Source organism: Typopeltis vanoorti, chromosome 17, assembly GCF_054136105.1.
Source record: "Typopeltis vanoorti isolate ZY-2024b chromosome 17, IOZ_Tvanoo_1.0, whole genome shotgun sequence".
Classification (NCBI taxonomy): domain Eukaryota; kingdom Metazoa; phylum Arthropoda; class Arachnida; order Uropygi; family Thelyphonidae; genus Typopeltis; species Typopeltis vanoorti.
In genome coordinates this window covers 61,304,002-61,330,711 of record NC_143565.1, presented here as the reverse complement: position 1 = coordinate 61,330,711, position 26,710 = coordinate 61,304,002, and the positions used below count along the sequence as shown (strand labels likewise).

The following is a 26,710-nucleotide window of genomic DNA, read 5'->3' as shown; positions in this document are numbered from 1 at the left end:
ACTTTTATACCACCATACTTCAGCATCTCTGGCCGAATATCATCTACTCCTGCAGCCTTTCTACATTTCAGGACTTTGATGGCTTTTTCTACTTCAAGTATGGATATGTATTCCTGACTGTAAGCCTGTTGCGTGTTTTTTTACCATTGTGCTATCACTATTTGTTTCATTTAGCAATTTTTCGAAGTAATTACTCCATACTTTAAGGATATCTTTTTCTCCCATTTTCATGTCACCTTTATCATCTCTAACTCCTTTTACAACACTCGTTCCTCCATTTCTAAGCTTCATCAACAACCTCCAGAATATCTTACCATCTTCTTGATATTTATTTTCTATGTTCTTGCCAAAGTCCTCCTATGACTTTTATTTAGCTAGTTTTACACCGTGCTTAGCTTTCTTACATTTGTCTCAGTATTCTCTAAGAGCACAAGCTGACTTATTTGCCAGGAACTTTTGTATGCTTTCTTCTTTTCCTTCACTGCCTCTATAACTTCCTGTGTCCACCTTGGAGTACTGATTTTTCTATCCTTGCACACAACCTCACCACATGCTTCTCTGGCTGAATCAATCAGTGTTTTCTTCAAGGCTCGCCACTGAACCTCCAAGGTTTGGTTCCTGTTCTCAAACTCTTTCATTTTTTCTTCAATAATTTTTGTGTATTTTAGTCTACAGTTCATATCTGAGAGCTGCTCAACTTTTATTCGCTTTAAAATTTCTTACGTGTTATTCTTTTCAATATGAAAATCAATTTTATCCTGCTGAAGACTAAATAGTGATCACTTCCAATTTCATATCCTCTGTATACTCTGGTGTCCTGCACCAGAGAGAAAACATCATTATCAACAATAACATAGTCAATGAGACTTTTCTTATTCCTTGCCTCTTCTCTCCATGTGAATTTGTGCACATTTTTATGTTGGAACATGGTGTTAGTAATAACCACTCCATGTCCTGAGCAAAAAACCAACAGGTATTTGCCATTATTATTAGCTTTGCTCTTTTCTCCAAATTTTCCCAAAATATTTTTGCATGTCTGACAATCATTTCCTACTCTGCTATTTAGTTCCCCCAACAGGCACCAACTTTTCCTTTTTCATTGTGTCAGTTGCTTTCTCTAAAGCATGAAAAAATTCCTCCACTTCTACCTTAGTAGAACCTTCTGTGGGACCATAGGCACAAATAAGTCTCATTGTCCAGTTCCCCATTCTGATATTTGCCCACATCACTCTACTTGAATGGTAGGAGACTGCCTGCCATTCAAGAAGATTAGCCTTGTATTTAGTGTTGAATACTATGGCTACTCCTTCTTTTCCTTGATTGTCATTGCCTGAATATAACATTTTGTATTTATTGCTCAGAAAGATCTCACCAGTTCTTGTCTTTTTTGTTTCAGTCACCACAATTGGTACTTATCTAATTCCTCTGCTAGCTCAATTTCTTTGCCATTCACGCTTTTTATGTTGATAGTACCGATCTTTAACTCTGGCGATGTTGAGTTGGGGTAAGTTTTAGGATTTGTTCCAGAAGCTGACTTTTCGCTGTTCGCCCTGACTCCCTGGCGAAAACAACGGGGCCTTGTTTAACTGGGCGACACCCCAGCCGGCATGAAATTTTGTCATGTTGTACCATCATTTTGTATTTTGGTTTAAGCCAACAAGAATACAATTTGGTCGGCTATATCCCAAATTGGCAGCCCATCCTCGTTTGTTCAGTATCCAGGTAGATACCCAACAGGGTGCACCAAGAGAAGGTGAGGATTGGACATTAGGTCAGAAGAACTGGTCTTAAGGACACCATTACAAAAAATTTGAAGGTTTAATCATTTTTGCAAAGATGATAGTCGGATTTGGAAGCACATACATACATATGTGAACAAGCATTTTCTGCCGAGTTTTAGAAAAAAAAGAAATTTTCTTCTCGACTGACTGATGAACATTTGCATGCTTCGATTCAAATTTTCACCTTAGGTTATCAAGTGGATCTAGATAATTTGGCTAAGGGAAATCAATCACAAAAATCACATTAAGCAGAGAGACATATATTGTGATGCATAAACTATATTACTTTGGTTTTACGTGATAATAATTTTTCATTGAGTTTCATTTTGATTGTTTTATATCTCGTACTTTAAATATTTCTGTGTGTTTTAAGATTGATATAATAAAAATTGATAACTTAAGTACTATTTTCTATTAATAAACGCTTGCAGGCCTGATTATTAAAAATAAAAGTTGAATGTGGCCTGCGAGTCTGAAAAGGATGCCGACCCCTGATCTACACCATAGATGGCGAGCCTATGGCACGCGTGCCAGAGGTGGCACTTCCGAGAATTTTGCTGGCACACCAAAGACATACAGGTTATATCCTTTTATATGCTTATAAATTATTTAACTTTTTTTTAGTTATTACAATACGTACAAGTTAAATTTTGTTTTACATGAGAGAGCAGCAGCTATGAAGACGTGCATATGATTGATGCAATGTTAACAAAAGATCGCATGACCCAAAGACAAAGGCAACCAACAATTAAGTTAAGGGGATAATAAATCCCTCTTATTTTAAAGCTGGATATGAAACTCGGAGATCGAAACCTAAGAGTTTCATTCCAAAGAACTATCGAAGAGTCCAAGCATAAGTCATCACCTGGGTAGTACAACACTAGGGCAACTCGTTGCAAAGGTAGAGCAAGCTCCGTCACTATCCTTAATATTTTCTCATAATGTAAAATGCAGCTCCTAGGAGATGTATTACTGTTTTACATTATGAGGAGAGGTCATCACCCAGACTGGTTTCGACCTTTATTGAGGTCTCATCAGTGAGTAGGTAGACCTGGAATACCAAGGTTTAAGTGAACCGAACTTACATATACCCCAACTAACCAACCAACAATTGTTTTGTTGAAATACTAATTCTCTTCAACTGAATTCCATAACATCTGAAATTGTCATAACAACATTCACTATATATTTCTTAGTTTTAACACATTCATGAAGGTGTGTCGATGTATTGTTCTAACGGAGCTTCTCATTACTGGCAGGCTCAACTCACACAAAGTTTCAACTCTTGGTTGAATTTTATTGCTGCTTATTTGAGCTGGCAGACGAACTCACACACGCATTATATGTACAGTGACCATACTTTTTTCGAGAAAATAAAGAAAAAATTAGAAATTGTTTCATAATAAATAATAATAAAAAAACAGGTTGCATTTATTTTATTTGTTTCACTAAATTAAAAAGCTTTATAACATTTATTGTAAAATATAAGCATATGCATAGCATTTTAAACAATCATATTATTACTTAAAAAATTTTAATTTTGATACTTTTCACAAGAATGAACTTTTTTTAATAAATCAGGTTTGTGTTTTAAAAATACATAAAACTGTATACAATTCACGCCAAAGTTCCATTTGGTATAAATTCATGCTTCCAATGTTTTGATTTTTAATTGGGTTTTTTTTCACTGGTCCACATATAGTTCACTAATGAAAATACTCGTTCAGTGGAGGAATCAGATCCAGAAAGACATAAGCAACAGTCAACGATTTTTAAAATTGTTTTAAAGATACATATTTATCTGTGAAATATTTAAAAATTTCAACCCATCTATTTTGCCACTATTCTTTCTTCGATCTTTTCACTGGTGACATAACTTTTAATATACGAAACTTCAAATACTTCGCTGTCATTTATACTTAAGTTCCAGTGACTGGAAATGAACAAAACTTTCCTTGATCTTTGCCCGCAGAGGGATTTCTCACAGTAGAACCCCTTTCAAGTACTTCCATTTCCATGAAAGAGCTGTTCCAGTTATTTAAATAATCAATGCAGATTTGGTAAAATTTATAAATTGCATCTTTAAATATGTTGGCATTAATATTTAATTTACTATTTCAATTCATAAAATAAAGGACAAAATGGCCATTTTAGAAAAAAAAAAAAAAAACTAAAGGACAGAGCAGTGAAATAAAGGACGTATGGTCGCCGTAATTATATGGCATGTTTCAATTCATGGTAGAATTTTATTTGAAGTTAGCCTTTGTGATCTGTCATAATGACATCGAGAATTTCAAATGCAATAAAACAAACACTTATTTAATGTAATTGAAAAATTGACAATAGTTTTTAGTTAGATACTGTGTTTCAGTGGAACATATGGTTTTCCTTGAGTCTATAGTTTCTGTGGGGGGGGGGGGGACAATAATAGTGCAATTAGAGACAGCTGGAATAAAATCTGCTCTAACTAATGAATCATACTATTTGTTGAGAAATATATTACACAGACTGCAAAAGCCTCTATATCTTATTCAGGGATACAATAAAACTACACTTGTTTTTCTTGCATCTGCAATATAATGTCTGTTGGAGAGGGTATGTTGTTAACGCTTGGAGTGAGTTACTATCGCCTTGACGTGAACATGTTTAAACATTTTTCATGTGTGAGGTAATATGCGAAACTTTTTGATGTCTTTTTTCGTAAAGTAAAATCAGGGGTGCAAGTTATAAGCGAGGGTAAGTTATATTCAAGTAAATACCGTAAGCATTTCGTCGACAAGTTGACATCCTACTGCTGCTTCCCCTGCTTAGCTGACTTCTATGGTGAGTTACAATGCATAAATATTTTTCTCACTACTGTTTATTTTTTCTTTTCAAACCAACATCATTAAAATCAATTTAATAATACAATAATAAATTTTACACTGAATAATATTATAAATAGAATAAAATATTAAAATGTTTTTCAAGTTCATCCGACCATCCGATCTGACTGAAGCTTTCGAACATATGCACGCCTTCAAACAGAATGATCAAATGTAACGGCCTAACAGTTACTAAAGTGTATGTTTTTTGAAATGTAACTCAATGCATTTGTTTTCACACCAGTTCAGCCTTGAAAATGCTAGACAGTGGCTAGTGAAACTTGTTGGCTCTTTGTATATATATTTTATCATTTATCTTCTGGTCTTTTAATAATAAAAGTTATTTATTAGAATAAAATATTATTTATAAAATGTTATATAATATTATAAATAAATAAATTAATTTTTCTATTAATTTTTCCCCTACTAAAAACTGCCCGGCACGTCAGCAACTTGATTTGTAAATTTCTGGCATGTGCCGCCACATCAGCAACTCGATATGTAAATTTTTGGCATGCACACATAAAAAGGTTCGCCACCACTGATCTACTGCTGACCCACCACTAGTATTTTCTCAGACAATGACAAACATCCATGCCCATGGCAGGATTCGAACCCACAGTCTTTTGGCTGGAGGGTGGATATGCAGACCACTCAGCCAACCAGGCAGGCAGGAATTTGGGCTTGTTAGATGTACAATTTGTGTTAGGTCAAGCAAATACTTCTTCGTTATATCCTATTTGGTCAATGGTACTGGAAAAGGAAAGCCATTTGAAGTTGTGGATATTAAAGTCATCTAGGATGATTTTACTATTTGGATAGTTGGAATGTAGAAACTTGGGCTTCAGGGATAAAATGATGAAAACGTCAGGGTGGTTTTCAGAATTTAGAATCAATATATAAATATAGTCAATACTGATAAATATTACTGAAAAGACAAAGAAATCTTAAGCTTAAATCAGGTCAAAAGCAGATAAGCAATGTCAGATGTCACAAAGGCAGAGGCATCACCTGTGTAATAAAAAATCATACAGCATGCAATTTGTAAAGTGAAGGTGGATTGTGGTTGATGTAGCTGTCATTTGGGTTTTGTCAAGAAAATGCAGTCTGGTGTAAATCATGTATTTGGTATTCATGCCATAGGCATTGACATCTGTGAAGCAGATATAAAAGTGATTATTATTATATATATTTTGTTTGATTTGTCTATTTTTTTCAGTGAATTTTTCAGGGAACTTCATTTTAATTGCTGTGATCTTATCACTGTCTGTTGTATGCTTCATTATTGATTAAAAATGTATAAAAGAATAGAATAGACACCTTCATACAGAGAATGACTGATCTCCTTGCAGTATTTTTGTCTAAACAGTGCCTCCATACACCAATACTTGGACTTGCCACTGCAGGCATAACCTGGCAGGGCATGAGGCAACGGGATTATGATCCAGCTGGTTAGGGCCTGGATACTCGACCATCATTTTTCTTGCTGTACCCTCAAAATGGAGTTGGTTTTAGTATACCTGGAATGTCCCTGAAGGGTATCACTCAGACACATTGCACAGAAAGAGAGGGGGGGGACATAGAAATCAGAGCACCTGCTGTGGAGTCCAAACATGACATTCACCATACAATGAAGATTGTCAATCATCTACTGAGTTCAGGTGGCAGATGATCTTCCTTCTTTGACAACATATCTATAGAGGAAGCTACTTATTTATGGAGTAGAGATTATTTATGGATTATGCAGTCAAACAGGTGTATCTTACAGACTGACATGTCAGTATCATGAACATGAGCAGCATGATCTTTACATAAAAAAAAACAATAAGCGAACACCTTTTTATTCCCTTATAGCGAGTATGCGAGGTCTTTTAAACCCTATATAGCTTTTGGAGACTGAGTGGGCAGTTCAATCTCCACGAGTAGCCAATCAGAGACAGCTGGCCCATGTCTATTACTAATTATAGGTGCATCGATGAAGAGACAAGCAAACAAGTGCTACTATCTCTTGATACCTAACCCCAACAGGATATGTTACTGTCTGAAATAATGCGAGTTCTACAGTTAATTTTCTTGAGTTTACGGGATGAAAAACCCACTTGCCTGTGCCAGAGATCGATTAAATAGGGAACCAGTCAAAGAAAGACTTAGAAAAAGTTTGTGCAGCCAAGTGCAGAGGATGAAAGCGTCACTTTCACTGAGCTACACAGGTCTTATGATCTTTATATGTGTTTACAATATTTATTATAAATTAAGGGAATATTAAATCCCAAATTGTTTTAAAACCGAATAAGAAACTCAAAGATCGGAATCAATCAAAGAGTTTCATGCTGAATATAGTATAGTAAACTATAAAAGTATTGGCGACTACTGGTGTAAGCTAAAGCATGTAGTACATAGTACAAACTAGGGCAACTCGTAGCAAAGGTGGGTAAAGCTCTGGTCACTATTCTTAGTATTGCCATTAATGTAAAACACATCTCCTAGGAGATGTATGATGTTATACATTATGGTGGGAGGTCACTATGCAGACCGGTTTCGACCTTTATTGAGGTCTCATCAGTGAGTAGTTAGACCATAAATTAATACCAAGGGTATAGCGAAAAGAACTTATATACTTTGCTATACGAGTTGTCAAAAAGGTGCACCCATAAGGTACTTAAATATAAAGAACCAATAGGCTTCATTTTGCCGATGTAACATTATTATAAATTAAGCTTCATTTATAATAATGTTACATTGCCAAAATGAAGCCTATTGGCTCTTTATATTTAAAGCAGTTTTTTATTTTATTAGTGCAGGATAGGAAATTGAAATAACGGTCGTTTAGGTTGGCAAATGAGACAGCTTATCTGTGAAGTGGACCATAATGGTTTTGAAAGGTTTGACAAATGATAGTTCAATCACCACTGTCATCATTAATCATGCAATTAATTAATTTAATTGACACAAAACAAAGTTAACATCTTACCTGAATAGTATTATTTTCTTCTTTTTCAGTCTCCCCTTGCTCAGAATCTTTAGACCCCTGTTTTTTCAAAGCATAATTTCTTGCATGGCGAGCATGTGCTTTCAATTCTTTGGGATAGGGAGTTGGAGCACGAACCAGTCTACCCTAAACAAGCAGATATTTCTATAACACAGAGCCACTATTATTTTACTTTGTTTTAGTTCTCAGTACATAAACTCGAGGCAACCAAGCAGTTTAGTTAGTGCAAAAGCAGAGTAAAAAATTTATGTTTTTAAAGGCAAAACCTGTAATAAATAATGCAGGGAAATGCACAGATTTTTTTTTTTTTTTTTTTTAAATTATACAAAGTTCAACATATTTAGCCATCAATTAGTTGATGGCACTGTAAAAGCAGTAGAGAACATACAATAAGATCTGAATATTTTAACTACCACTAATAAATGAAAAGCAACATAATAGCTAGTCATGCATGTCATTAGATACATCACAAGATGTACTGGTATAACAGAGATCTTGTGTGTTACACAAATGAATAAGACTTGTGAAGTTTAAGGCTCTGGTTTGTGTTAGAGGTGCAGTGTGAAAGATTCACTTCAGAAGGCACCTTAAACAAGCACATATTTCTATAACACAGAGCCACTATAATTTTACTTTGTTTTAGTTCTCAGTACATAAACTCGAGGCAACCAAGCAGTTTAGTTAGTGCAAAAGCAGAATAAAAAATTTATGTTTTTAAAGGCAAAACCTGTAATAAATAATGCAGGGAAATGCACAGATTTTTTTTTTTTTAAATTATACAAAGTTCAACATATTTAGCCATCAATTAGCTGATGGCACTGTAAAAGCAGTAGAGAACATACAATAAGATCTGAATATTCTAGCAAATAAAAGTGGTCTTCCAAGTAGGTCCTTGTACGAGGGGGAGGGGGTCTGGAAAGTTCTGACAAACACCTAGACAAAAATAATATTAAGGCAACTGATATACTACAAGAAACAACATACTAGTAGCAGAGGTATGTAGGTAAATAAATTAGGTTCCAATATCCTTGTATGTTCTTTCTTGTGGTAATATTAGTTGCTTTAATATCATTTTTGTTCTACGTGTTTATCAGAACTTTCCAGATACCCCCCCCTCCCTTGGAGTTCTCCCATGAAGACAAGTGGCCACCCACTAGGGCAATCAGCAGATGGTTTTCCACTAGGTTATATCATAAATAAAAGATACCAGGAAATTATATACTTGGTTTAATCCTTTATCCAAGTGTAAGCAAAAAAAAGTTTGCACCTGAACTATTTTCAGGACTGGGGCAACTCTTACACAGAAACTTATGATATAATAAATTTAGTTTAATCCTTTATCCAAGTGTGAGCAAACAAAGTTTGCACCTGAAAATATCTTCAGGACTAAATATGGTGTTGTACTACCTTACTGGGGTAAGGTAGTAACAACACCAGGCAACTCGTAGCAAAGGTGGACCAAGCTAACAACACTCTTATCCCAGTATCTCCCATAATGCAAAACACATCTCCTTGTGGATATGTATAATGTTATGCATTAAGGGATTGGCCACTACCCAGACTAGTTTCGACCTTTATTGAGGTCTCTTCAGTGGGAGCCAGGCTTAGAGGTGGAGATACCAGGCAGAAGCAATAGCGAGGTCATCTTTACCTATAGGAGTTGCCAAAAGGTGTCCAACCTTTTTTATTAAATTACTCTGGATTTAGAGAAAGATGTTGAAAGTTTATTTTTCATTTGGTTAGACTATAATAAATTTAGATTAATCCTTTATCCAAGTGTGAGCAAACAAAGTTTGCACCTGAAAATATCTAAATTGAATAACTGTTGTAATAGATATCGTATGAAGCTCAGCATTAAAAAGAAAATGAAAATAGGCAGAAGCATTGAAAATATCAACTGTATTTCGAATGGAGAACCTATAGAACAAGTAAAATATTTTAGCTACTTAGGCACAATTTTTAGTGAAGATGGTAAATTAAATATGGAAATAGACAGCAGAATCAATAAAGCTGGTATGATAGGAAGATTGAATAAATTCATATGGAATAAGAGAGAAATTAGTTGGTATACTAAATTAGCTGTATACAAGACAGTGTTCAAACCAGTTTTAACTTATGGATCTGAGAGCTGGGTCAGAAGTAAAACACTTGACCAAAGACTAGAGACCGCATATACGAGAGTCCTGAGAAAGATTAGGGGCATGAACAGATGGCATCAATGGCAATATCATATTAAAAATGAGGATATTGGGAAAGAATTTGACATTGTCAGCATCCAGGAATGCATTAGCAGAGCTAATCTCAGGTGGTATGGTCACTTAAACAGAATGGGAGAGGAAAGATTTGCAAAATAAGTGTTCTCTGCCAGGTTGGCAGGAAAATGAGGAAGACCAAGATATAGGTGGATTGATACGGTAAAAAGTGCCTTAGGAACAGAAATATAAGGCTTGATAATATTGCAGTCTTGACAGGTAACAGACTGATTTGGAGGAAAATTGTAGATAAGAAGTTAGTAATGATGTACATTTTTCATGTAGTACTATCATATCCTGTACACTTCTTGAGGCATATATCAGAAATTTGATGATGATGATGATGATGATGACCACGTATGTATTTTGCATGGGGTTTTTCCCTTGACTCTTAGGACAGGTTGAGCCCTCCTAACAAGGATATTTTATGACTGTAGAGCCATGTGTGTTCATTGGTACGGTTTGCCTGTTCTGAGGGACGAAAAACTCGAGTTTCTGATTGAAAAAATTCTCTTCCTCTGTATGAGACTGGCTCACCTTTAGTCAAAAAAGACCAGATAAAGGTTCCTCATATCATAGATGGGAATCGAACTCAGCCCTTTCTGATTAAAGGCTTTGTCTATACCAACTGAGCTACGATTGCTCCAGTGCAACCACTGTAAAACTATTATATCTCCATATTTAAGTGTTTCGCCATGTCTGTACATGGCATTAATAATTGCTAGCCTGTTTCATGTACAAAAATTCTCATTATGTACTTAACATTATTATTTTGGCTTGTACTTCTCCAATTTTCTCCAAGTTTTTCTATGTATCTGGTGGTACTTTTTCCCTAATCTGCTTTTTTAGATCTCCATGTAAGCTGCCTGCTGTGATGACTCAAAAAATTCTTCCATTTCTATACTTGGGAGACCTTTCTGTGAGACTGTAGCACAAATACATTTCATTCTCCATTTTGAAGTTTGCCCACATAACTCTACTTGAAATTGGCTTCCGATCAAGAAGTTTATCTTCATGTTTGGTGTCGAATGCTATCACCACTACTTCCTTTCCTTGATCATTTTTGCCCAAATATAACATCTTATACTTCTAGTTATTATGACCTTTCCTGTTTTTGCTCTTTGTTTCCATGATGCAAATTATGCTCATGTGGTACTTATGAAATTCTTTTGCAAGCTCAATTTCCTCTCCATTTATACTCCTTATATTGACAGTTCCTATCTTCAGTTCTTCTGATGTTGGGTTTGTTCTTTTTCTATACATTGAGCTTGAGTCTGTTCCAGTTGCTGACTTTTCACTCCTCACCCTGGTTTCCTACAAAAACAGGTTCTTGTGTAACTTGACAATGCCCGAGCTGGCATGAAATCTCATCATATTGTATATCATATGTATTTCTGGCTTAAACATAGAGAATACAACTTGGTCACAAAATGCCGGTCCATCTTCATTCATTCAGTACCCAGTTGATACCTATTAACTGAGTACTGACTCTGGCTCTCACTGAAGAGAGACTTTAGTAGAGTTCGAAACCTGTTTCGGTAGTGACACTTCCCATAATGAATAACATTATACATACCTGTAAGGATATGTGCTTTGCTTTATGGGATACTAAGGCAAGCGATGTGAAGTCATGAATTTCTTGAAAGTTTATTTTTCACTTAGTTAGACTATAATAAATTTAGTTTAATCCTTTATCGAAGGGAATCTTGCAGACTTGTAGCAGATTTATTTAGAAGTATAACATCATCCGCATAAAGTAAAGAGCTGAGATTAACATCTTCAATTTTGATATCAGGTTTAATACCACTTTCCTTCATAATGTGATCCATATAGATAATGAATAGCAGAGGGGATAACGTACATCCTTGTCTGACACCAGATTTAGCATTAAACCATCTTCCTGTACTTCCTTTCTAACTGCTGACTTACAACTCAATGCCCCATTGACACCATATAACTGTGGTGTTTTGATTAGCATTTCTCTTGGCACCTTGTCATATGCTTTTTCCAGATCTACAAAAACTTAATCACAGATCTTTCTTATATTCCAATGACTTTTAAATTATTTGTCGAAAGTGAATATCTGATCCTGACAGCTTCCATATGGCCTGACTCCAGCTTGTTGTTCACCAAGTTTCTCTTCCAAAATCCTTCTGAACCGTTTCTCAAGTATTCTTGCATATATCTTACCAGGAACACTCAGTAATGAAATACCTCTGTAATTCTCACATTCAGTTTTTTTTCCCCTTTTTATATATGGTTATTATGAGAGCTCTACTCCAATCACCTGGAATTAGTCCTTCTCTCCAGACCTTCCTGAACTATGCAGTGCAGCCACTGTAAGACTTTTATACCTCTATACTTGAGCATTTCTGGTCGAATATCATTTACACCAGTTGCCTTTCCACATTTCAGGCTTTTGATGGCTTTTTCTACTTCAAGTATGGATATGTATTCCTACTGCATGCCCAGTCAGTGTTTTTTACCACTGTGCTTGCTGTTATCACTGCTTGTTTCATTCAGCAATTTTTGAAGTAATTACTCCATACTTCAAGAATATCTTTTTCTCCTGTTTTCATGTAACCTTTTTCATCTCTAACTCCTTTTACAGCCCTCTTTCCTCCATTTCTAAGCTTCTTCAACAACCTCCAGAATATCTTACTACCTTCTTGATATTTATTTTCTATGTTCTTACCAAGGTCCTCTTATGACTTTTGTTTATTGTTTAGTCAGTTTTATACAGTGTTTTGCTTTCTTACATTTGTCTCTGTATTCTCTAAGAGCACAAGCTGACTTATTTGTCAGGAACTTTTGATATGTTTTCTTCTTTTCCTTCACTGCCTCTTTAACTTCCTGTGTCCACCATGCAGTTCTGATTTTTTTTATCCTTGCAGACAACCTCATCACATGTCTCTCTGGCTGAATCAATCAATGTTTTCTTCAGAGCTTCACATTGAATCTCCAAGGTTTGGTTCCTGTTCTCAGACTCTTTCATTTTTTCTTCAATAATGTTTGTGTATTTTAGTCTACAACGCCCATCTGAGAGCTGCTCAACTTTTATCCGCTTTAAAACGTTCTTACATGTTCTTCTTTTCAATATGAAATTCAATTTTATCCTGCCTCAAGACTAAATGGTGATCACTTCCAATTTCAAATCTTCTGTACGCTCTAGTGTCCTGCACCAGGGAGAAAACATCACTATGAAGAATAACATAGTCAATGAGACTTTTCTTATTCCTTGGCTCTCCTCTCCATGTGAATTTGTGCACATTTTTATGTTGGAACATGGTGTTAGTAATAACCAGTCCATGTCCTGAGCAGAAATCCAACAGGTATTTGTTATTATTATCAGCTTTGCTCTTTTCTCCAAATTTTCCCAAAATATTTCTGTATGTCTGACAATCATTTCCTAATCTGCTATTTCGATCCTCAACAAGGACCAACGTTTCCTTTTTCATTGTGTCAGATGCTTTCTCTAAAGCCTCAAAAAAAAAAAAAAAAAAAAAAAAAAAAAAAAAAAAATCCTCCACTTCTACCTTAGTAGAACCTTCTGTGGGACCATAAGCATAAATAAGTCTCATCCAGTTTCCCATTCTCATATTTGCCCACATCACTCTACTTGAAATTGCCTGCCATTCAAGAAGATAAGTCTCCTATTTAGTGTTGAATACTATGGCTACTCCTTCTTTTCCTTGATTGTCATTATCTGAATATAACATTTTGTATTTATTGTCAAGAAAGATCTCACAAGTTTTTGTTTTGTTTTTTTTTGTTTCAGTCATCACTATTATGTTGATCTGGTACTTCTCCAATTCCTCAGCTAGCTCCATTTCTTTGGCATTCAGGTTTCTTATGTTGATAGTTCTGAACTTGTCTTGAACTATGGTGATGTTGAGTTGGGGTGTGTTTTAGGATTTGTAGCTGACTTTTCACTGCTTGCCGTGGTTCCCTGGCGAAATCAATGAGGGGCCCTTGTTTAACCGGGCGACACCCCAACCTTCATGAAATTCTTTCATGTTGTACCATTATTTGAAATTTTGCTTTAAGCCAATAAGAATACAATTTGGTCGGCTAAATCCCAAATTGCCAGCCCATCCTCATCCGTTCAGTATCCAGGTAGATACCTAACAGGGTGCACCACGAGAAGGTGAGGATTGGACATTAGGTCAGAAGAACTGGTCGGTTCTCCATATTCCTTTAAAAGCTATGTGGAGGTCTTCTCTCAATTATATAGCTTTGACCCTTAAGCACCCCTAAATAAGTGGTTGCACTACATAATTCAGAGGGCCTGGTCAGAAGGTCAAATTCCAGATTATTAAAGTAGAGATCTCATAGTTCCCATTTATAAAAAAGGAATAAAGCTGAACCAGGTTGAGAAAAGTGGAAGAGAAACTTGGAGAAGAATACGCTGGATTCAGACCAAACAGAGGATTTTCACTTTATAACAAAAAGTTAAGAAATCACAAGTATATGAGAAGCATTTGTAGTTAAGATTTGTAGATGGGGAAAAAGCATATTACAAGGTGCTCTTTCAAAACACTACCATGATATAGGTTAAATGGAACATTATACAGAGCAATACATAGCCTATGTTTAAGTTGTACGAGGGTGGTCTGAAGCGTTCTCAGCCTCGACCATAGATGGCAACACCATCGGCAAGATTTTTTCCCCCCGAAGTTGGTAGATCTGTTAAAAGCATCCACGTGAAATTGCAAGTCATTCTATCAAGTAGTTTATTTTATACTGCTCTATGAAGCAAAAGTGTTGTCTGTATCCCTTGAAATGGATAAAATTGTGTATCATGCGGTTATACCAAAATATGACAAAATAATGTTTACCAGGAGGAAAAATTCACAATATTAGCCATGCCACCCAGATGCAAAAAGGTAAGTTGAAGGAAATACTTCTCATCTTTCAAATCATTGGTACGAATGATTTGAGAGGTGAGAAATATTCTATGATTGAATATGTAAAGGAGTTGTTAGAAGAGGCAACACTGAAGAGCGACAATGTGAAGATTTTAAGTCTCCTACCATGCTATGATAGAGGTGAACTGAGGAGATTGTCCAAAAGGAATGATGTAGAATTTGTGAATCTGTTTTCTCTGTTTGACAGAAAGAAGGATTTGTACAAAGCAAATCGACTGCATCTGAATGGTTTTGGTGTTAAGTGTATGAAGAGAGCTTTGTTCACCATGCATGCTGACGTGCAAATTCAGGGAAACTTAATCAATTAGCGCAGAAGCAAGTGAGTGTGAGAATGACCAAGTGAGGAATCTAGTCTCTCAAGCAAAAATATTGAATAGGGTAATCAATTCAGAAAGTAAAGAGGGGTGGGGGAATAAAGGGATGTTGCCATTTCTACATACTAATGCCAGAAGTATCAAGAACAAGAGGGAGGAGTTTTTGGCATTGTAGTGCAACCTTGCCAAAAGTTATAGGTATTAGTGAGACTTGGCTAACAGCAGATAATGTAGTGATGTAGTTGTGAAGGGTTAATATTTTCAAGGAAGATAGGATGGTAGAGGAGTACTGCTGATGATAGTAGATTAATTGCAACCAAAAAGAATAGGAGATAGACAGAAGAGTGGCTGATCATTTGAAGAAATTTGGTGTGACATTAAGACTAATAAGACAAAAAATAAAGTTGCTTCTTGCTATAGGCCAGGGAGTTCCACATGTGATCTGGAAGACATGCATCACCAAATTAGTGCAGGTCAAGTGATTATTATGGGGGACTTCATCTATGGAGATATATAGAATGGAAGGAAGAAAGATCATATGGCAGAAAGGAACCAGAATTGTATAATGGAACATTACACAGAGCAATACATAGCCTATATTTAAGTTGTAAGTCAGCAGTGTATATAGAGTGTACTAGTGTAGCGTTTCATGTTTTTATAGTATTACCATATTTTATTATGATATTGCTGCCATAATTACTTAATGCAGCATGTGATGGATGGGACTAGATGGGACTTGTAGTTCACAAATACCCTTCACAAGAAGGGTATTTGTGAACTACAAGGCAGGTGATTATGACATGCTTAGGAAAAAGATTAAATCTGTACCATGGCATAAAACACTGCAGGGTAAGGATGTTAGTAATGCATGGGATATAGTTAAGGGTCATCTAGAGGAAGCAGTATTAAATTGTATATCTAGGGTAAGAAAATTAATTAGGTAGGAATTATGTGGATGAGTAATATCATTAAGCATGATCTGCAGAAGAAGAAAATGCTGTGGAGTGTACATAAAGAGAAAGATGACCAGCATGGCAAGAAAGGCAAAATCAGATTATGAGAAGAATTTAGCAGGACAGGCTAAAGGAAATCCCAAAGAGTTCTTTCGTTATGTGGCAAGTAAGAGGAAGAATGGAAGATTATGGAACCTCAATGAGTGGTGATGTCACGAGGAGACAGAAGCGGATAAAATAGTTGAGAACTGAATGACTACTTTGCAAGCATAGAGATTTTCCTAGTGAGGTTACTGCTTTAACTTATGTGACAAACACTAATGTGAAAACAGAGGTGGATGAATTGGAAGTACCAAGGGAGTGGAAAGAGTGCAAAATTATTCATTTGCATAAGGAAGGTTCTAAGACTACAGTAGCAAATTACAGACCAATCAGTATCTCAGGCGTGATAGTGAAAGTACTAGAAAAATTGGCAAAAACGAGAATTCTCGAATGGGTAGATAATAACATTATACTATATGAGGGTCAACATGGCTTTGTGAAGAGTCGGTAATGACTTAGTAATTTACTAACTTCTTATAATAGAGTAACAGCTGAGGATAAAGGAAATGGCTACACAGTGATTGTGCTGCAACAAATGGGGATGGGTGTGACACTAGTTAAGTGGATAAGAGGGTGGCTGCTGGAGAGATATCAAAAAGTGGTAAACAGAGGGTAGATAGGCTGGAACACAGAAAACTTCAGCTGCATTCTGAATGGTGAACCTATAAAACATGTAAAATATTTCACTAGTTAGGCACAGTTTTTATGGCAAATTGAATTTGCAAATAGCATATCCTATCCTGTCCTTCTCACCTGTCCCTTAGGAAGGATTGCGTCCTCTAATCAGGGGCTTATAATGAATTAATACAACTGGCTCATCACTCCTATGCTGCATCCCCTAAGGGGAAGAATTCATGACTGTAGATCTCTGTGTATTCACAGGACCGGTTTGCTTGTTCTGTGGGATGAAAAACCCAAATTTCCAGGTGAAAAAACCCCCTACTTCTGTACCAGACTCGCTAACTCACCTTTAGTCAAAAGAGTCCAAATAAAGTTCCTCACGTCTTAGATGGGAATCGAACCCACGTCTTTCCAATCAAAGGGCTTCGTCTATACTGACTGAGCTACAGAGGCTTTAGGAAATTTGGAAATATACAACAGACAAGTTGTCTGTTGTCTATTAAGCAAGAGATACTTGGCCAGCCTGGTTGGGTGAGTGGTTAGCGTACCTTCTCTCCAGCCAAAAGGCTGCAGGTTTGAATCCCATCGTAGGCATGGATATTTGTGATTGTTTGTCTGTGAAAATACTATGGTGGTGGGAGTAGATGGCATTGCTGTAGATGAAGATGGTAGTTGCAGTTTGTTGTAGTTGGTGGAATAAGAGAGTTGTGGATTAGGCACCATACCTCGTCTTTGGACTCCTTGGAGGTGTCACATAATAAAAATAATAACGTGAAATGCTATGCACCATATTCTTATAACTACACATCAAGAGTAAAGAGATCAAGGGGTAGGGTGTACGAGGGTGGTCTGAAAAGTTCTCTGCTTCAACCACAGATGGCAACACTATCAGCACGATTTTTTTTCTAAGTTGGTACATATGTCATAAGCATCCATGTGAAATTGCAAGTCATTCTATCAAGTAGTTTCTTTTATGCAACTGTCTGAAGCAAAAGTGTTGTCTGTATCCCTTGTAACGGATAAAATTGAGTATTGTGCAATTATAAAATTCTTTGTAAAAGAAGGTTTAATGCCAAAAGAAATTCATTCAAAGTTCATAAAAGTTTATAGGCACTCTTCTCCTTCGTTTTTCTTGACAATTAAGAAATGGGCTGCCGAGTTTAAACATGGCCGTACAAGCCTTGAAGATGATCCACATGAAGGACGTCCAAAAAGTGTAACAACACCAGAATTCATTGATCAAGTGCACGATATGGTACTGGATGACTGGCGAGTCAAAGCACATGAAATTGCTGAGACTATAAGCATTTCAAAAGAAAGTGTATGATATATTTTGCATGAAGATTTGCAAATGAAAAAGCTTTGCACAAGATAGGTGCCACGCTTGCTCACAGCGGATCAAAAACGCACTTGCATGAAAATCTCTGAGAAGTGCTTGGAGCATTTTAACAAGAATAAAACTGATTTTGTGCATCGATTTATTACTAATGGATGAGACTTGGAATCACCATTACACACCAGAATCCACACAGCAGTCAAAACAGTGGATAGAAGCCGGGTGTTCAGCGCCAAAGAAGACAAAGTCAGTTCCATCAGCAGGAAAGGTCATGGCATCGGTGTTTTGGGATGCTAAAGGTGAACTGATGCATTTTGTTTATTAATTATTTTGAAAAGGGCAAAACAATAACTGGGAATATTATTTTGATCTTTTAACCAGACTAAACGAAAATATTTGTGAGAAAAGACTTGGTTTGCAGAAGAAAAAAATCATCTTTCATCCGGACAACGCACCTGCCCACAAAGGTGCTTTGGCAATGGGAAAATTAAGGATCTGCACTATGAATTGTTGGAATATCCACCATATTCCCCAGATTTGGCTCCCTCTGACTTCTATCTCCAAAAACTAAAGCTCTTCCTCAGTGGTCAGTGTTTTTCTTCGAATCAAGAGGTGATTGCAGCTGTATAGGGGTATTTTGCAGATCTTACTAAGAACCACTACTGGGATGGGATAATGGTGCTGGAGCATCACTGGAATGAATGGGAGATTAAGGGAGATTATGTTGAAAAATAAAAATAATTTCGAAATTATAAATTCATTTTTCCATTGTTAAGCCAAGAACATTTCAGACCACCCTCGTATATCTGATATATCTATTCTTAAGATATCATATACATGATTTTCGTCTCTTCTATTTGCTTTTTCTATTCATTATGTACATCTGTGCTATACAGAACTTCAATAGCTCAGTTGATGTCCTTTGGATGAAAAGATCAAGTATCAAATCCTGTCTAGGAAGCAAGGTTTTCATCTGAGGAAGAATTAGCTAGTCTCATACAACTTGTGGAATTGAACAACAAATCTGGAAACTTGAATTTTTGATCCTATAAAACAAGCAAACCAGCAAGAAAACAAGTCATTCACTGACATAATGCAGAGCCTAAGCTACATTGTATTAATTCCAAACAATCAATGACACTTCTTTTGGAGTGTTCTGATATTTCTGACAATAGTGCATAAATAACGGATGATACAATGTAATGAAGATAACAAAATTCACATCTGAAAAAAGTAGCTGATATTTTATCTACCGTGTAAAAGAACATTCAGCAAGGTGCTAACCTAAGGTGCAAACATCTACAACAGAAAACCAATCTAACACCTGATCTCTCAAATTTCCAAATGTTTTATATATTACTGCATGCACACACATGCAATCATGTATGCAATTAATGAGGGCTAAAAATAGCCTAAGGCAAGTAAATTTTTTGATTTGTGAGCAATGGAGACCATTTTTTTTCTTCCTCACGTTCGTAACCTTTAATTTTTCAAGAAACCATGTACATAAAAATAAGCAGAAATGTAAATTATACTTTAAGAAAAAAAAATTTAAAAACTTAACAAAAATGTAAATGAGAAATGCATTATTATTATTATTACGTGACACTTCCAAGGAGCCCAAAGACTCATCGAGGGAGGGCATCTACTCTACAACTGTCTGTCTCCACTAACTACAGTAAACCATTACTACCATCATCACCTACACCAACACCATCTAGTACCCATCACTAGTATTTTTTGTCTGTAAATTGCATGTGTTCTCAAAGAAAATTTGTCTGTATTCAAGATGAAAAACCCGAGTTTCCAGGAAAAAAAACACTGCTACTTCCGTATGAGATCGGCTAACTCACCTTCAATAGAAAAAAAAAAAAAAAAAAACAGTATAAAGATTCCTCTCGTAAAGGCCTTAGTTCAATAATAATTGAACTAAGACCTTTTCCAACTGAAGTGTGCAATGTACCGTCATTTTATGCAGTACTATGGAAAATAACTCTAAATCAAAACATAATTTAATCCAAAAGGGAAAAAAAAAAAAAAAAAAAAAAAAAAAAAAAAAAAAAAAAAAGGGCTTACTTAGCATGCAAATTAGCCACACATTCATCTTTTTCAGCATGCTCAGTGATATGAAGTTTCACAAATCAGTAAACTTTAGATTCCTTAATTTTGCTTTCATTTGAAATAGATTTACTAGTATCATTTTTCCTCTTTGTGATGAGCACTAACTACACAATTCACTAATACAAAAAATTAGTTTTTAGCACTAAAATTTGTTCAAATGTTCTGAAATTTCAAAATAGATAAAGCATGCACATGTGTAAGCCCTACAGGTGAAAGTTCTTGACTGAGTGCCACATTCACAATGCATGATCACAGAATGTTTTTTTCTTGTATGTCTTTTCATTCTGGTGCTACCCACATGACATATCTTGTCAACTTGAACAAGATGAACTGAAGAAGTTGAAGATTTCCTCTTTCTCACTGGCGAACCAGAAAGAAAAATTATCCAATACATAAATATGCAAAAAGTGGATCAATATTTGGTAGACTGGGGAAAAAAAAAAAGTCTGAGTGAACATTTCTGTTTAATATTTATTTTCTGGCATGACATCTTGTAGGTGCTTTACTAACGAGTAAACATTTTTCTGTCAAAAATTAAATGCTGAACCAAAGGGAACAAAGAGGAAAGTAGTATCTTGACAGGAAATAAGGTGGGCTCTGGATCACATTTCATGAGGATGAATCTTCGAAATTGGTTCAGATTCCAGCAATATAAGGAACTGAAACAATCCTTCGTACAGGTTGAGGATGCTTAGGAATGGATCATTCCTAAGGATCTGCTGAATCTTCTATCTGGAGAAGCCATTCTGTAATGTAATAAAAAGGATGTTGACAAGTTCTAGTTTCAGGTCATGAGGATTGGAGCAAAAATCAGAGAGAGAAAAGGCAGAAATTACCTTTTTGGGACATCCTCCTCTCCCATTCTCTAGTATACTAACTACTTCCAGAGGCGTAGCTAGGGAGGGGGGGGGGGGACGTTCTGCCCCAGACAGCACTCTGAACATTTTTGAACTTGAGCATTTAATTCTAAAATAAAGTCTTCTCGAGAACTCAGTTCTAACTATTGTAATACTACAGCGAATTTTCCTCACAAATGCTGTAAGTGTTGCTAGTTGTGAGAGGCGTTTTTCTAAATACAATTGATTAAGAGTTACCTATTACCTACATTACTATGAAATAGACTTCGGCGATGTCATCGACGATTTTGCTAACAGAAAAGCAAGAAAAATAACATTTTAGAATGTTGAAATTAAAGTTTCACTTCAAAAATAAACATATTGTTTTCATTTATTTCTCTATACATCGTTTTGACTTTTTGTAATATTTGTGGTGTACTGAGAGGGGGTGGCAAACTCAGGGACTGCCCCAGGTGGAAAAAGCTCCTGCTACACCACTGACTACTTCTATTTAGTGCAATCCTACCTGTACTGCCTGTTATATACAGCAAGATTCTGCACATCACAGATTTCATAAAACGGGCATCATCAAAACTTTGCTGAATAGACCTCATGTTGTTTGCTCCCTTATGATCTGAAACTAGAACTGATTTAGACATGGAGTGTAAGAGTTGAAAATGTGTTGAATCTTTGATAGGAAGAAGCCATGCTAGAGAACGGCATTCTCTACATCAACGATTATACATTATTATTATTAAGAGAGAGAGAGAGAGATCTCCAAGGTGAGGCACTGAAAGAGGGAAGCCATATTATCTGCACCAGTTGCCATATCCATTTTTGAATTCACACAACTTCCACACACACCACATTCAATGGCAATCCATTCCAATCAGGCACCACTCTATGAGACAAATCTATCCCTCAGCTCCTTCCAAGGATGCCCTCACATCCATTTCCCACCCTTCGTAAAACAAAAAATTCCATCTAATGAAATCCTGTATGATTGTTTAGAAGTCTCAATCATATCACTCCTCTTTCTCCTTTTGCTACTGTCTGCAGTTCACAAATTCTCAATCTGTCTTCACAAGAAGTATTCCATAATCCTGCTATCATTTTTAACAGTTTCCTTTTCACTCTCATTCTCTCTCTCTCTCTCTCCACTGTCAGAATCACCACGGAAACCGGGAGACTACACTTGCTAGAAAGCTCAAGTGAGGTCTTATCAATGCCTTATAAAGAGGCAAAGTGACTTCTTGATCTTCGCATCAAAGTTCATTTCAGCTTGCAATTATTCTGAGTTTTTGCAATCTTTGCTATATGGCCCTTGAATTTAAACTTCCTGTCTACTCCAAGAACCCTAGCATGATCAGTTTCTACTAGCATAATCTCACCAATATAATATGACACTAGATAACTCATCACTAAAGTGCATGCATTTGCATTTACTAACATTGTGATAGCCACTTTCGCATGCCCACAATTCCAGCCTATCAAATAATTCTGCAAGTACTGCATATCAGCAGCATTCTGATTATCCTACCTATCTTTTACATCATCAGCAAATAGCTGTAAGTTGCATGTCAAATCCTTAATATGACATGCAATCTGATCAATCTAACAGATAAGCTTAGGTGTTGACGGTTATTCATGACTTAATTTTTAATGGTATTAACAACACCAAACAATTTTATCAAAAGATGTTTTATTAACTGCTTATATTTTGCTGAATTTCAAATAAGCATCATAAGAGCACAACACACTTGTACACACAACGGTGAGTAAGTGAAACAATACAATTGTAATGGATCTAGAGTCTATTTTGGCACCCTCTAATGTTGTAAAAAAAAAAAAAAATTACAGCTATGTGGGAGTTGCTTTTACGATGACAGTCTCCCAAATTTTTGGCAAATTAAGGCAATCATATTTGTTCAGGTTAGGAGAATTCTTCAAAGCGATTACTGACTCAAAAAATAATCTTTCAGATCTGTAACGACTCCTAAATAGAAAAGGAATGTGCTATTTTGTTTGGTAAGAAAAATTCTATAAACAGATAGAGGTGACAGCCATGGGTTCTCCTTTCTCTCCATCACTGGCCAACTTCTTTATGGGGACCTCTGAAGAAAAAGCCTTAAATTCTGTCCCACATAAACCCACTCTTTGGCTACGTTATGTGGATGATGTGTTCGCCGTTTGGTAGCATGTTCTGAACAACACAATTTCTCAACACACTTAAACAATCAACACCCAAAGATCCAGTTTACCTTGGAAAAGGAAAACAACAAGTCTCCCTTTCCTAGACACTCTGATTATACACCACCCTGATTAATCCCTTTCTCTGGTTACAGAAAATCTATTGGTGAATGTAGATACATTTACCAACGGTCACCCCCCCACCACTCCCAACAATATGGGATTATAAAAACCCTATATAACAGAGCAAAATTAATCAGTTCAAATAACAATGCCCTAACTACTGAACTTAACCATATCCTTAACACCTTCTTAGCCAATGGCTAAACCCCCCAAAAAATATTAAAACCAGTTAACTACAACCCCCTCCCCTCCACCTTCATAGTAGAGATTACTCTAATTCTCCATTCCATGTGTATAGGGTACATCCGAGAAACTAACAAAAATCCTAAGAAAACATGACCTCACAACTAGTTACAAAGAACATAAGATATTAGCATCTCTTATCTGCTCTACCAAAGACCAGCCACTTTACCCTAGACACCTACCTGGAGCATACCAGGTCCCTTGCAGTTGCAAACTGTCCTAGGACAGCCAACATCAGGATATCCAAACAAAAGGACTACATCTGGTTCCACCAATGAAGTCACTCAGGACTTGCTGACCATGCATTGGACACTCACCACAGAATACCCTGGAAGAAAGCCACTTTATTACTCTGCAGCAAGTACAAGTATGAAAGATTATTCCTTGAATCATCCTCAGTTCTGAAACACTTCGAAAACTTCAACAAATTTGGGCATGAGCTGCACCAAATTTGGGAAGCATACATTCTAAGATCGTCAGCCCAACAGCCAAGACAACCCAATTTAGCTTACTAGGGTGCACCTTTTAGGACTCTAGAACCAAATTCAGTTGTCTTTTCTTCAGCCTCATTTGCTTAGTGCAAGTGCCTGCATGCTCATATCATTGTTTTGTTATCCCTGAAGATGGCAGTGTTAACATGGCCAAAATATAGGTAGTTATTAAAGTTTTTGTAATTACTAGTTATATGAAGAGCCAAAGGCTTAGGACACCTTCTTGGCAATTCTCATAGAAGGGATGTAAGTTCTATTCTTGGTATTAACTAGGTCTACCTAGTCACTGATGACACCTCAATAAAGGTTGAAACCGGTCTGGGTAGTGACCTTCTCTCATAACGGAGAACAGTAATACAGCTCCTAGGAGCTAAGTTCACATTATGGGTAGATCACCAAGAATAGTGATTGGAGCTTGCTTCACCCTTACTATGAGTTGCCTCAGTTTGCACTACCAAATGGGTCAGGTGTTGCACTATCCAGGTATTTGCTTACGCTTGGAATCGCCAAACTTTATATAGTTTCTATATTCGGTATGAAACTCTTTGAGTTTCTTATACGGATAAGAAACAATATGGGATGTAATATCCCTTAACTTAAATAAGTTTTTGTAATTGATAATGTAGTTTATGTTGTCATTTCCTAAAAACTTAAAAATATGTCTAACCAATGTATAAGCTTATCTACAAGAATTAGACGAATATACAAAACAGCATGCAAGTAGCTTTTTACGTTTGTACACAAATGCTAGGAGCATCGGAAACAAAACAATAGAGTCTGTTACCTTGGTCAGTACATTGGGACTTCATATTGTAGGCATTAGTGAAACCTGGCTATCAGAAGCAAATATACAACCTGGTATTTAGCATAAAGAATAATGTATTTTTAGGGCAGCTGGCACAATAGGCAAGGAGGGGATTTCTTCTAATGGTATTAGATGAGTTGAGACTTCTGACTGCAACACTAATAACCGTTTTTCATATAGCAGAGAGAGTTTGAAGCCATCTGATGTGACGTGGGGGATACAAGATTAAATATATAGCGGGAGGTTGTTACAGACCTAGTGGATCAGTTGCTAGTGATGAAGAAATGCATTACCAAATAAAGTTAATGAATGAGAAACAAGTAATCAAAATGGGAGACTAATTATCCAAACGTTGATCGGGTAGCTTTGAAATCTCATGAGAAGTATAAAACTGAATTTATTGAACTCTTGTGAGACAACTTCCTCAAGCAATATGTGACAGAAGGAACTAGAGGTAAAAGAGTGTTAGAGCTCATTATAATGTCAGAGGAGGATTTTAGTTAAAGATGTAACTATTCTGCTTCCAGTTGGTGACAGTTATCCAGTGGCAGCCTGTGAAGTTTTAAGTGGGGATGCTGCCTATACAAAATAATTTTAAAAACATTCTTTTTTTCCTAATCATTAACCAATTTATGAAAAAATAAATCTGTAGATTTATATATTAATAAATTGGTTAATAATTAGGAAAAAAAGAATGATTTTTTAAAATTTTGTATAGGCAGCACCCCCACTTAAAACTTCACGGGCCGCCACTGCAGTGATCATATGGTACTCACTTGGGAAGTGGTCAAGTTTATGAATTTTTATTCAGAAAAGGTTACATGCTGAACTACAAAGCAGAAAATTATGACTATGGTATCAGTCATGATATCAGAGCTATGGTATGAGTTGTTGGATGGGAAGGATATTGACAGTGCATGGGAAGTGTTTAAAAAAATACTTAAATGATGCATTATCAGAATGTGTCCTTAGTGCTTGAAGAGTAAATTGGATAGAAATTATTTGTAATCTAATTAAACAAGAGATTTGCAAGAAAAAGAATGTGGAAGGAATGCTGTAAGCATAAGGAGGTTGAGGTCAGGTATGAAAATTAAAAGCAACAGGACAGAAGTATCACATCTATTGTACAGAAAATGAAATCTTCTTCTTTGGTGCATCAATCCAAAAATTGGTAAATGTAGCAGCACATCACAACCCTTTTTATCTCTTCATAACTCTTAGTGCCAGTTAGCATCATTATGTTATTTATATATGAAATTCTTGGTCTGCCTCGTGGCCTCTTTCCTTCTACAGTCCCCCCATGTCTCAAATGGTGTCCAATTAGGCTTTTTCTTCTCCTATTGATGTGTTTCATTAATGACCGCTCTTCATGAACTATATTCAGAACTTCTTCGTTACTTTTCTTTTCTGTCCAACTAATTTTCATCATCTTTCTCCAGCACCAAATTTCAAATGCCTCCAACTTTTTCATGTCCTGTTTTGTTAGAGTCCAGGCCTCACAACCATATAATGCAATGCTCCATATGTATGTTTTCACTAGCCTTTTTTTTGAGCTGGATGCTAAGTCCTTTACTGATAAAAATGTTTCTTCTGTTATAGAATGCTTTTTTGGCTAGGATTATTCATGCTTTAATATCTGATTGGTTTCGTCCATCTTCTGTGATAAGACTTCCAAGATATTTAAAAGAGGATACCTGTTGTAGTAGGTTATTATTTATTTCCAGGTTTATTTTCATTGGATTTGCTTTACTTGTAATTAAA

General features: G+C 36.1%; 1 protein-coding gene across 3 annotated transcripts in view; it reads right to left on the bottom strand.

Annotated features, from left to right (window-relative positions):
• Positions 1-26,710, bottom strand: part of LOC150097438 (uncharacterized) — an 857,342-nt gene that overhangs the window by 384,945 nt on the left and 445,687 nt on the right. For all 3 annotated transcript variants that reach the window (XM_090406999.1, XM_090407000.1, XM_090407001.1), the window contains exon 14: positions 7,617-7,760. In XM_090406999.1, coding sequence (XP_090263125.1) covers positions 7,617-7,760 — 144 coding nt within the window. The remainder of the gene's footprint in view (positions 1-7,616; positions 7,761-26,710) is intronic.